The following is a 13,975-nucleotide window of genomic DNA, read 5'->3' on the forward strand; positions in this document are numbered from 1 at the left end:
AGTTAGGAGGCAGTACACTGTGGCAAATTCTGAATCATGTAGAGCAAAGCTGAAAATCTTTGGCTAATATATAGTGGGGGATTCTACACTGACCATCAATATAATGGGGAATTTAGACTGACCACCAATGTGAGGAGGGATTTAGACTGAGCACCAATGTGAGGGGGGATTAGCACTGACCACTGTGTAATGGGAGATTTTACACCACCCAATATAAAGAGGGACACTGACACCAATGTAATAAGAGCATTTACACCAACCACCTATGTAAGGGGGAATATACAATGACCTCCATGTAAGGTGACACTTCTACACTGACCACCAATTTTAGGGGGGATTTACACTGACCACCACTGTAAGAGCAATGCTGCACTTACCACCAAAAGGGAAATGTACACTGATCACCAATGTAATGGGGGATTTTACATCAACAACAAATAAAGGGGGATTTCTACACTGGCCTTCAATGTAAGGGGAGATTTACACTCACCACCAATTTAAAGGGGACTTTTATATGGACCACCAATATAAGGGAAGATTCAAAACTGACCACAAATGCAAGTTTTGATTTTATTACTGATTACCATTATAAAGAGGAGTTTCTACACTGGACACCAATGTAATAGGGATTTACACTGACCACTAATGTAATTGGAGCATTCACAGTAATCACCAATGTAAGGAGGGATTTACACTGACCACCAATGTAAGGGCAACCTTCACACTGGCCACTAGTGTGAATGAAAGGATTGTACGCCAAGCCACAATGTAATAAGAAGATTTACCTCTACCACCAATGTAACTGAGAAATTTAGCCTGCATTCACATTTGTGTGTGTTGGGAATGCATACAAAATCGCTCTCCTGAAACCACAGAAACATGCTGCTCTTTAGCAGATACACAGCAGTACTATTATTTGTTAATGAAACCCTCACACATCTGCTGAGATGTGTATTCACATGCACCTAAATTCACAGTGCTGTGCCACCATGTTATTTTGAAAAAGGATTCCACCTCCAATTTGCTTACCTTTGTAGAACAGGCTGATGTTAGGCTTAATGACCACAGTTGTAGACAGGACTTTCAAGCATGCTCCTTTACCTCTCCAGTGGGCAGCATTCAGTAGAAACGATGGTGAATATGACATCAGGGGGGCATGATATACATATGAATGGCGCCTCTATTAAAATATCAATGTACCCAATCTGCAGGTATTTACATATTAATACTGCCGCAGTTTACATATCAATGCAGGTTATTTACATGTACACACAGGGTCGGCAGGTGAGTCATCTGTACATGGCAATAGGGCAGAGCTGGGCAGCATTAGAAACATAACTTCACACTGAGATATCGGGACACAGCACGGGACAAGGGATATTAAACTGGGATAGTTGGCAAGTATGAGGCAGCTGCTTTGGGCCCCACAGCAATGATGGGGCCCAGGGCAGCTGCCCCTTTTGCCCTGCCATAAATATATATTTTATGACTCATAATGAGATAATGTGCAATGCAGTACACTGCATTGAACCTGCTGCAGTGAATAAAGATAAATGAAATGTCACTTTTTGACATTTCAATAAAGTTGAAAGAAAAAAGTAAACAGTTTACTGACAGTGATGTGTCATTCAGGACACATTGCCAACACTCCCATTACAGTGCACACCAGTGGCTGTGGACTTTTCAAGATGCGTAGTGTATAAAAGTAAGCTGCCTAAATGTTGGATTTTTTCACCTGTTCCAGTTCAATAGAGATGGGAGATTGGCACCGTGTGCCAAATAAGTAAAAGGACTGCTCCTCCTTCTATTGTCATTGTAGCAGGAGCAGAAACAGTTAACAAAGACAAGTCCTTTCCTACAAGTGAGAAGGAGAACAGAGGTGTAAATGGCAGGCTGAAAGAGCTTAAAAGCCTCCCCTAGGTGTACTATGGGGGAACTCAATGCATATTTTGAAGTTATATTCTCAATTGTCTTCGAGTGGATTGGAAGCCTATAGTTTTGTCTTTTGCAAGGGTCCCTGCAAACATAATAAAAAATTATAATATATATATATTAATATAAATATATATATATATATATATATATATATATATATATATATATATTTTTTTTTTTTATTCAAATGTGTATATACACACACACACACACACATACATACACACACATGCAGTACTGTGCAAAAGCTATAGGCTGGTGTGAAGAAATGCTGTAAAGTAGGAATGCTGTCAAAAATAAAATATATATTTTAAGTGTTTATTATTATCAAATTACAAAATGCAAAGTGAGCGAACAGAAGAAACATCGAAATCATATCAATATTTGGTGTGACTATCCTATGGCTACAAATCAGCATCAATTCAATTCATTTAACTTTTTTGAAGGTGCACAAAGAAGCACCATTGATGACCGTTAGTGCACTGGTCAGCCAAGAACACTTAAAGAGTTTGTAACCCAACATTATGATTTGCTGCCAGCCCCCCCTATTTTAAGCTGCCATCCTGCACTGCGTAATTGTTTGTTAAAATCAATGCCTCTAAATACCTTTTTGTGATGTATCTTCAGGCCGGTCACGTGACTCCCGGCTGCTCTAATACTCTGATCCAGGGCTACAGCAGGAGGGGCCGCGATCTCCCTCTGATGTCAGCCTGGAGGTCACGGGACCACCGAGCTGTCTGCTCGGCCCCTCTTGCTGTAGCCCTGGATCGGAGTAGAAGATCGGCCAGGAGTCACATGACCGGCCTGAAGATACATGACAAAAAGGTATTTAGAGGCATAGATTTTAACAAACTTTACACAAAACTATACGGTGCAGGATGGCAGCTTAAAAGAGAGGGACTGGCGCAGCACATTTTTAAAAGTTTAGTTTTTTACTAGAAGCAGCGGGGGGGGGGGGGCTACACAGACTCCCAAGCTGACAGGCAGGGAGGGGAGGGGGGGAAAGGATGGGGGCAAACAGAGAGGAGAGCTGCGGGTGACGGAGGCACGTAAACTGACCTGAGGGCTCAGCAGCCATAATAAACTGTGGTCAGTTTACGGGGGAAGGGCAGAACCAGGCAGGATCAGCCAGGTATATTTCAGCTTCCAGAGGGGCAGGTAGGACAGTACAAGCACTGTGCTGTTTAACCTGCTATATGGGAACAGGATTTTTTTTTTTTTAGGGTTACAAACACTTTAATGCAGCAGCTGAAAGATTCATCATTGTTACTTCCTTTCGACAACGGAAGATGTCCAGCAATGCCATCAGCACAGAGCTGGTGAAAACCAGAGGGACACAGGTACACTCATCCATTGTCTGGAGAAGTCTGGCTGGAAGTGGTCTTCATGGAGGAATTGTGGCCAAAAAGCCATACCTCTGCTGTGAAAACAAGGCTAAGCGTCTCAATTATGCAGGAAAACATAGAAACTGGGGTGCAGACAAATGGCAGCAGGTGCTCTGGATTGATGAGTGAAAATTTGAATTATTTGGCTGTAGCAGGAGGCGGTTTGTTCATGAAGGGCAGAGAAGATCTGTGGCTAGTTCTCAAAGATGTTTGGAACAACCTAACCGTCTAATTTCTTTAAAACTGAAAAACTGTAGAAGAAATAATTCTATTTTGAAGGCAAAGGTTGGTGACATCAAATATTTATTTGATTTCTCTTCTGTTTATTTACTTTCTATTTTGTTAATTGATAAAAATAAACTATTAACACTTCTATTTCTGAAAGCTTTCTTAATTTACAAATGTTTTTAACAACCTGCCTATAATTGGAATATATATATATATATATATATATATATATATATATATACACACATACAGTGTATATATATATATATATATATATATATATATATATATATATATATATATATATATATATGTGTGTGTGTATACACACACACACACACACTTACTGTATTTATATTTACATAAATATATACTGCATGTATGTGTGTAAATCAGTAGGCGGCGCTATGGTTTAAGTGCTTAATGGAATTATAGTTTGGTGGTTCAGTTCATTTTTCTTGCACTTTGTATTTTATGTAGGTGTGGTTTAATCATCTAGAATAAAAAGGCAATGGCTAAAAGCTGTCACCACACATAAACAAGACATTTTTCACATCTATGCACATAACACAAACAAACTGTTCCATAGAAGATGGTTTCTTTCAGGTTGATAGTCACCTTCCTTCTGTGTAAGTAGAAAAAGAGTTTCATAGCTAAAGAACGATATGATGCTTTCATCCTCACATATTCTAAATGCTAAACTAGTCTTTGTTTCAGCAGTGTTCAATGATTTTCTCATTCTTTCCAGGTTCTACCTGTAGTTCCAACATAGTACAGAAGCCCATGATGCAGATCCTTGAAGAGGATGACCTCAACATCACTTGTGACCACAACTCTCTGCCCTCTGGTGACTATATTAATTGGTACAGGATGATTCCTGGCCAGGGACCCGTCTTTCTACTCAGAGACTTTAAGGACAATATATTACAAGAGAGCAGGTTTAAACTGATCTTTGATAAAGAAAGAAAGTCCAGTGTATTCAACGTGAGGAAAATGAAACTCGAAGACACTGGTATTTATCTGTGTGCTCAGAGTGACACAGAGCTTCAAGTGAATTTCCTGCCTGTACAATATATCAGCACATCATTTCTCAGCAGCTAAGAAGAGTATATTGTACAAGCTGACAACACCAAAATAGTTGGAATGGTCTATTCACACCAAATGGATTGGGCTACACTAGGCAGCCTTGCCCAACGCAGCTCCAGCACATAGACAAGGCAAAAAACCTTGTTTCAAGAGCTTTATACACCTCACTTACTGCTAGGGTCTGGGTCAATGGCCACCTTTCAAATGCCTTTCAACTCCACAATGGCATCAGACAAGGCTGCCCCCTTTCTCCGGTACTCTTTGTACTTACGCTTGAACCCTTACGCAAAAAATACGACTTAACCCCGACATCAAAGGCATTACAATAAAAAAATCACACCTACTGTATAAACTTGCAGCCTTTGCCGATGATCTCCTACTCTTTTTAACTGACCCACACATTTCGATACCAAATCTTCTAAAAGATTTAAAGCTTTTCTAAACAATCTCCAATCTTAAAATAAATTATTCTAAATCTAATCCAACTTCCCCTTCAACTGGGCCAAAAATTCAATGACATATTTAGGAAATAAAATACCAAAATCACTCTCAAATCTCTTCCAAGATAATTCTGCTCCAGCCTTAAAAGAAACCAAGGAAGATTTAAAAAGATGAAATGCCCTCAATGTGTTCTGGTTTGGCAGGGCCTCACTCCTCAAGATGACAATTCCCCCACGGTTTCTTTACCTACTACAAACCATTCCAATACAAATCCCCACGTCTTTCTTTAACTCCTTTAGACAAGCCTGCTCCTCCTTTATTTGGAGAAATAAATCGCCAAGAATTAAATTTGACCGTCTTACCCTCCCAAAAGATAAGGGAGGAATAGCCCTCCCCGACTTACTCCGATATTACTGGGCGATACATTTAACCAGGATAGTTGATTGGAACATACATCAAGATGTAAAAGATTGGGTCACTCTAGAGCATTCCACTACCTCTCAATCCTTGAGATCCCTACCATGGATACACCCGCAACACATTCATACCCAAAACAAACAACACCCTTTAATAGGCCCTACATTGACAAGATTTCAAAACGCAACCAAAGCAACAAATCCCAATCCGTGGCTGAGCCCTTTTACTCCACTACGTGGAAACCCTGAGTTCCCCCCCAGAACAAATGACATCTTCCTTATCCATATTTGGCCACACAAAGACTTACGAGCAAACCAATTTTTCAATAGAGGAGGAACTTTCTTAACACTGGAAGATTTAAATGCTAAATTATCTTCCAATCACATTCCAAGATGGACATACACACAACCGAAACATTTCCTGACCAGAGGGACTACTACACAACATTGAACGAGAGACTTAACCACCCTAGAGGAACTATGTTCCAAAAAAACTCCCTAAAGTCATCTCATATCTGCCCTATGTAGCTCTCTTTAAAGACAGTTCAGCGTTCTCCAGCAAGGTGTTCTCTCCATGGGAGCAGGATCTTGATATCAAAATCACCGACTCTGAATGGGAAACAATCTGTACATACATCCACAAGGGCTCCCTCAATGTAGCTACCCAAGAATGCGGATATAAGATCCTCTCAAAACGGTATAGAACCCCTTCACTGCTCCATAAATTCTCGTGCTCTACCACAAATAGGTGTTGGCGATGTGATACGGAAGAAGGTACCATGCTTCATATTTGGTAGTCAAGCCCTGTCATCCAGACTTTTTGGAGGACAGTTCACGACACCATCATCTCAATCGCATCTAATAAAAACGACTTGTCCCCTGCAACCTCCCTGCTTCACCACACCAAGATCCCAAAAAGAATACCTCAAATCACTTAACATGTTTATGATAAACGCAGCTAGACAATGTATCCCATGCCATTGGCGTTCTCCATCTGCTTCAACGAAAGAGGAATGGTACCGCAGACTAAACAACATTGAAAAAAATTGAAGAACTTATTAGCATCTCTCATGAAACACTACCCAAATTCACAGCAACATGGTACAGTTGGAAACGTTTCAAATCCACAGACGCATACTCTATAAACAATGGAATATAATCTCACTTCTCCAGAACTAAAAATCCAAGTACTAATCTCTCTGACAGCCTCAAACCAGATCCCTAATACAATCCTGATAGGGAAATGGGACCTACAAATCCACATCACAAAGAAATATTACCTCTCCAACTATCATAATCACTATCATCAATCCCAGTCGAACGAGAGGATAATCTGGGAAGCCCCCTCCCCCCTTCCCTCATTCACTCCCCCCCCCTTTTTCCCCTCCTATACCCATATCCCTTGTGTTTTGGATTTATTTCTCTTTTTATATATTACGTTATTGATCACAGCTCTAAGCAATCTGTATACAACACATCATTAAACACAAATATTAGAAAATTAGATTTAATTCATAATGACTCTCACCCCATCGAAGAACAACAGTTTTCATGTCTGTATAATCTTGATATGACAAACCTATATCTTATTTCATTATTTGTCTTATATATGCCAATTTCAGTTCTGAAATATTTCATGTGATTCAATTTTCTACCAATTATTTCCTAAATGTTCTTTTGACATCATCTGTGAAAATGTATTTCTGTACGTTTTATTCACTTCAATAAAAGTTTATGGAAAAAAAAAAAGGAAAACAAAGAAAAAAAAACCTTGTTTCCTATCATGGCAGTTTTTGTAATCCTTTGGTATGCCTTTGATCTGCTACTTGCCGAGTCCATCTAACCATCACGGGACCAAGTTACATCAAGGACCCAGATATCACCTACCATTGTGGCTGGCGCTAGCGGTGTGAAAGCTCCTTCATTGGTGTGATTACACCTCCTGCCTTGTTGACTCATGGGGTATGAGCAGAGCCGGTACAAGGGGGGGGCGGAAGGGGCGGATGCCCTGGGCGGTACATTTTATTGGGGCTGGGGGGGGGGGGGGCGCAGTGAAGTGTCCTTCTAAAACAAGCACAGCAGTCATTAAATGGCAGCCCATGAACGGACCGAGCGACGCTCTTGCCCGGACCGCCAGGCCGCCAGTGTAGTAGCAGTCACTGGCTTGCTGGGACTGCGGGTTTCCCAGTGACGTTGCGTGTGTGTGCCCCACCTCCTGACCGCAGCTCTCACTCCCAGTCTTCTGTCACAAGAGCGCCTGGCCAGGTGAGACGTCATATGCATGCTCCACCCCACCCCCTGCTACTCGCGGCTCCTGGTTTTCTGTCACAAGAGTGCCCGGCCGGGTGTGACATCACGTGCGTGCTCCACCCCATGCCCCTGCTACTCGCGGCTCCCAGCTCCTGTCCTGACTCTCACTTGCGAGATATCTCGCAGCTTTCCACCCCACTGCAGCTTGTGCCGACTACTCCGGAGCTCAAGGTATGTGGGGCACATGTTTCCTAAGCTGCACACTAATGGGCATAATTTATTAACCACTTAACAACCAGCCCATAGCCAAATGACGGCTACAGGGCGGTTGCTTAACTCTGGGAGGGCGTCCAGGGACATCCTCCCAGAATTCTGCTCTCGGGCGCGCACTCGAGAGCATCCGTGACCGCCGGGTCCAGAGGACCCAGCGCATCACGGATCTCGGTAAATGGCCGCTAATCGCGGCCGTTTACCATGTGATCGCGCCGTCAAGTGACGGCGCGATCACATGTAAACAAACCGGCGTCATCTGATGACGCCGTTTCCTCTCCTCCCCTCCTGTGTACCGATCGGTACACTGTGAGCGGGGAGGGGGATGGATGGATGGTAGCGTTGTGGGCTGCATCTGTAGTGCCCACAGCGCTGCACAGAGACATCCATCCATCCATGCTCAGCCCCCCGCCATACCCAGCCATACCCTGCAATGCCCTGCAAAAATCTGCAATACTCGGTGATACCCAGTCATGCTCTGCCATGCTCAGCCATACCCTGCCATGCTCAGCCTCTGTATGTGGCCAGGCTGTAGAAGTCTCGCACATGTGGTATCGCCGTACTCAGGAGGAGTAGGAGAATCTATTTTGGGGTGTCATTTTTGGTATGTACATGCTATGTGTTAGAAATATTGTATAAATGGACAACTTTGTGTTTAAAAAAAAAAAAAAAAAAAAGCGTTTTAACCACTTCACCGCCTTCCGTCATACGACGTCCTTGACTTTGTGCGGGGATATCTGAATGATGGGTGCAGCTACAGGCATCATTCAGATATCAGCTTTTTCAGTTGGCAATTCCCTACAACATAAGAATGATCATAGCGGCTGTTACACTGCTTGATCGTTCTTATGGGAGGCGAGAGGGGACGTCCCCCCTCCCGCCGCCCTCCGGTGCTTCTACCGACTCACCGCTACGATCGAAGCCAGGATCTTTTTTTTTTTTTTTTTTTTTTTTTATTTCAGGCACAGCCTAGAGGTGAGATGTGGGGTCTTATTGACCCCATATCTCACTGTAAAGAGGACCTGTCATGCCATATTCCTATTACAAGGGATGTTTACATTCCTTGTAATAGGAATAAAAGTGATCAAAAAAATTGTTTTTGGGAAAAAAGTGTCAAACTAAAATGAAGTAAAATGAACAATAAAAAAAAAATTAAAAAATTTTAAAGCGCCCCTGTCCGTGTGCTCGCATGCAGAAGCGAACGCATACGTAAGTCCCGCCCACATATGAAAATGGTGTTCAAACCACACATGTGAGATATCGCTGCGATCGGTAGAGCGAGAGCAATAATTTTGGCCCTAGAACTCCTCTGTAACCAGTAAAAAATTTTAAAGCGTCGCCTATGGGGATTTTTAAGTGGCGAAGTTTGGCGTCATTCCACAAGCGTGTGCAATTTTGAAAGGTGACATGTTAGTTATCTATTTACTAACTTCATCTTTCATATTATGCAAAAACATTGGACTAAGCTTACTGTTTTGTTTTTTTTAAAGCAAAAAACTGTTTTTTTTTCCACAAAAAAAAAAAAGGTGTTCGAAAAATTGCTGCTCAAATATCGTGCGAGATAAAAAGTTGCAATGACCGCTATTGTATTCTCTAGGGTCTTTGCTAAAAAAACATATATAATGTTTTGGGGTTCTATGTAATTTTCTAGCAAATAAATTATGATTTTTACATGTAGGAGAGAAATGTCAGAATTGGCCTGGGTGCTCCAGAACGCCTGAAGGTGCTCCCCTGCATGTTGGGCGTCTGTATGTGGCCACGCTGTGTAAAAGTCTCACACATGTGGTATCGCCGTAATCGGGAGTAATAGCAGAATGTGTTTTGGGGTGTAATTTGTGGTATGCATATGCTGTGTGTGAGAAATAACCTGCTAATATGACAATTTTGTGAAAAAAAAAAAAAAAACAAACTTGATTTTGCAAAGAATTGTGGGAAAAAATGACAACTTCAAAAAACTCACCATGCATCTTTCTAAATACCTTGGAATGTCTTCTTTCCAAAAAGGGGTCATTTGGGGGTATTTGTACTTTTCTGGCATGTTAGGGTCTCAAGAAATGAGATAGGCCGTCAGTACTTCAGGTGTGATCAATTTTCAGATATTGGCACCATAGCTTGTGGACGCTATAACTTTCACAAAGACCAAATAATATACACTAATTTGGGTTATTTTTACCAAAGATATGTAGCGGTATAAATTTTGGCCAAAATATATGAAGAAAAATTACCAATTTTCAAAATTTTATAACAAAAACGAAGAAAAATGTATTATTTTACAGATTTTTCGGTCTTTTTTCTTTTATAGTGCAAAAAATAAAGAACCCAGCGGTGATTAAATACCACCAAAAGAAAGCTCTATTTGTGTGAAAAAAAAAGGACAAAAAATTCATATAGATACAGTGTTGCATGACTGAGTAATTGTCATTCAAAATGTGAGAGCACCAAAAGCTGAAAATTGGTCTGGTTATTAAGGGGGTTTAAGTGCCCAGTGGTTAAGGGGCACTCTGATGGCCATATTTTGTTAAAGGGGCACACTGGTCATAATTTGTTGTGGCCACCAGAGTGCCCCTTAACATGCTACTTATTTGCTCTGATGGGCATATTTTAATTTTAAGAGCAACACTAATGGGCACATTTTGTTATGCCCATCAGAGTGCCCGTAACATAAAATATGCCCATCAGCCTGACCCTTAACATAAAATAAGTAGCATGCTGATGGGCACATTTTATGCAAAGGGCACTCTGATGGGCATATTTTATGTGAAGGGGCACTCTGGTGGCTATATTTTATTTTAAGAGCAACACTGATGGGCACATTTTATGTAAAGGGAAACGCAGATGGGCATATTATGTTGTGCCCATCGGAGTGCCCCTTAACAAAATGTGCCTATCAGCATGCAAGCTATTTTATGTTAAGGATCACGCTGATGGGCATATTTTATGTTAAGGAGCATTCTGACGAGCACAACAAAATATGCCCATCAGTGTTGCACTTAAAATAAAATATCCCCATCAGACCAGCGCCAGTAAAAGAACCCCTTTGTGCTGCATAAATGGCACCAGTGTCAGTGTTACACTGGTGCCACTAATGCAGCACAAAGGGGTTAAATAACAGGCACTGGTCACTAATGTATCAGAAACCAGTGGCAATACATTAACCCCCTCATGCTGCATTTTACAAATTGAGTGAGAGTGAACTCTGTTTCTATCGCATTAAACCTAATTGAATCTGTATTGTTTTAAGTATATTCTTGTTTTGAAACATTGATTCTTTCTTAAAAACGGGGGGGGGGGGTGCGCAGTTTGCCATCTTCGCCCTGGGCACCAAATGGCCTTGTCCCAACACTGGGTATGAGCCTTATTGAGTCCACTCGCTCCGGTAAGCCTTTTCATAATTGGTGGTGGATTCCTTCACTCATATGATCTCTGCTGTTTGGATTGGCATTCAATCTTCCTTTCTTCCTTGAAAACCTCAAAGAACATTTGTTTTTCACATATGGATGCACTGGACATTTTTTCTTGATTTGTATATATTTTTTCTATATATTCAGTTTGATATCATGTGACATTATATGTTTAACAGTGTTTATGATCCACAATAAATCACATAGGCACTTTTTAGTGTTTGGTTCACTTTTCAGATTGCACTGTAGCCATACAGGTTTGTTTGTTCATTTATTAGAGCTGCACATAACTTTTTCCACTGACTATAAAATTGTCTCTTGATGTACTGGATGCTTTAACACATTCAGGGATCATCACGGTATTATTATTATTATCATTAACGATTTATATAGCACCAACAGTTTACGCAGCCCTTTAGAGGGGGGACAGCACAATTACAGTACAGTTCAATACAGAAGGGACAGGAGGGCCCTGCTCGTAGAGCTTACATTCTAAAGGGAGGGGGTGGTGGTACAAAAAGTAATAGATGCAGGGAATGATTTGATGGGGTTGTTAGGTGGGTGTGGGATAGGCTTCCTTGAATAAGTTCGTTTTTAAGGATCTCCTAAAGGTGGACAGGTTAGGGGCTGATCGGATATACGGGGGCAGGGAATTAAAACGGTATTAAAACCTTTCCTTTCATATCCAGTTATTGTAATCCACAGCATTGCACAATCATGTGACCAATACAACTAAATGAAATGTCCCTTTGGTCACACTGAAAAAGGATAAAGACAAATTGCAATTTTGCTAGCACATGATTAGTTGAGTGTTGAACATGGGTTCACCTAATCACAGTGAATATTTAGCAAAATAAACAAACAGTCTTTACTTCTTATTAAATCAACCCATATCAATGCCATAATGGGAGTACCTGTTACATCATGGCTCTTTCCTTGCTCCTTATTGCATTCATGGTCCCTTCATTTTTTTTTTTTTAGTCTGTTATTTTTTTTTCTTTACCTCATGGAATGGAATTTGGGGGGCCTATGCCTATTTTTTAATGGGGTTACCCCTAAAATGCTGTTTTTTTTCCTAGGAGGGAGCTATCAGCTGTTATATTTAGCAGTTGTAATAATTCCACTGCTAAATATATGGCTTCACACAACTAGGTTCTGCCAAACAACCATTTGTTTTGCTGCTTCCACATGAATCTCCACAAGCTGTACATAGTGGAAAAGTATTCTTCATAGTTCCCCTGCTGGTCGAATGTTCTTAGCCCATAGCGTTGGGCTGTTTTCTCTATTGGAGAATGTGATTTCTCATGGTCATATTTTCTTATAACTATTTTCCTTTTAGGATCAAATGTTAGGGAATGTTACATTCACCCAGCAAAAAGCAACAAAGAAACTATTACACACATATTACAAATATTATGGGTATTATATGTTATTCATGTAGGAATGCTGAGACATTAACAAAGCAAGTTGTGTATGTGATTGGACACCGGGACCCGCTGATCGCTCCGAGGAGAGGCAGAACAGGAGTCTGCCTGTGAAAACAAGGCAGATCCTCATTCTGCCACAGGGGAAAATGGAGATCTTGTGTTTCTGTTAAGCAGAAACACAGATCTGTTTCCCCCAGTCAAAGCACTGCCCCCACAGTTAGAAAGCACCCCCTAGGGACACACTTAACCCTTTGATCGCCCCTGATGTTAACCCCTTCCCTGCCAGTGTCATTAATACAGTGACAGTGCATTTTTTTTAGCACTGATTACTGTAGCGTCTAGTATAGATTAGAGGATCCTCTGGCCATTTGTTTAGGCTCCATTCACACTAGTGTTTTTCATAAGCTCAAAAAAAGCTAGAAAGAAATGCTGAATGAAAAATGCTTATAATAGCATTTTTGTGCCAGTTTCTAGTAGCATTTTAGTAGCTTTTAGAAGCTTTTAGGAGCATATAGGAGCATTAGTATTTTATTACAGTTTATGTAGTACATGAAGGAAAAAAAAAAGCTGTTAGGAGCATTTTATTAGCATTTAGATGCATTTAGGAGCATTCAGCATTTTTTTCTGCTGGAAAAACGCTCCCAACTAATTTTTTTTTTCTACTTCTAGACGCTGAAGCTCAAAAAACGCTTCTATGGATAAGGTGCAGCACATGTAAATAAAGTCCATAGAGAATAAATCCAGGAACGAATATCCAATTTGAATCAAACAGTGGAGAGCAGGAGGTAAATGACAGAAGAAACCATTACCGGCACCCAATCACACAGCCGCTTAACCTCCTTAGTGGACCCTCACTACAAGGGCCACAAACGCATATGAATAATAAAAAAAAGCCCATCAATCTCCATACACCATATTCCTGTAACAGCAGACCATGGATAATGGATAATGGATGCAGCAACCCCAGGTAACAGCTCTCCTTGTTCAATATGTGCTCCAGTAATGATCACCACACATATATTCCCATGTGAATAGAAGGAGATAAACCTCAATGCGCAGTATATCAAACAATGTTTTATTGTAGGTAAAAAACAAGGAAATGAACTCAGCTCAGCTTATAAACTTGGCTTGTTTTT

The 13,975-nt window shown here is 40.9% G+C and overlaps 1 gene segment (V, D, J or C); it reads left to right on the top strand.

Annotated features, from left to right (window-relative positions):
• The first annotated feature begins 4,140 nt into the window (after nt 1-4,140).
• On the top strand, nt 4,141-4,649 carry LOC141116530 (T cell receptor alpha variable 4-like). The segment is given in 2 exon segments: nt 4,141-4,177; nt 4,297-4,649. Coding segments are annotated over 2 exon segments (390 nt in total).
• The last annotated feature ends 9,326 nt before the right edge of the window (nt 4,650-13,975 follow it).

This window comes from Aquarana catesbeiana, linkage group LG01 (genome assembly GCF_042186555.1).
Source record: "Aquarana catesbeiana isolate 2022-GZ linkage group LG01, ASM4218655v1, whole genome shotgun sequence".
Taxonomy (NCBI): domain Eukaryota; kingdom Metazoa; phylum Chordata; class Amphibia; order Anura; family Ranidae; genus Aquarana; species Aquarana catesbeiana.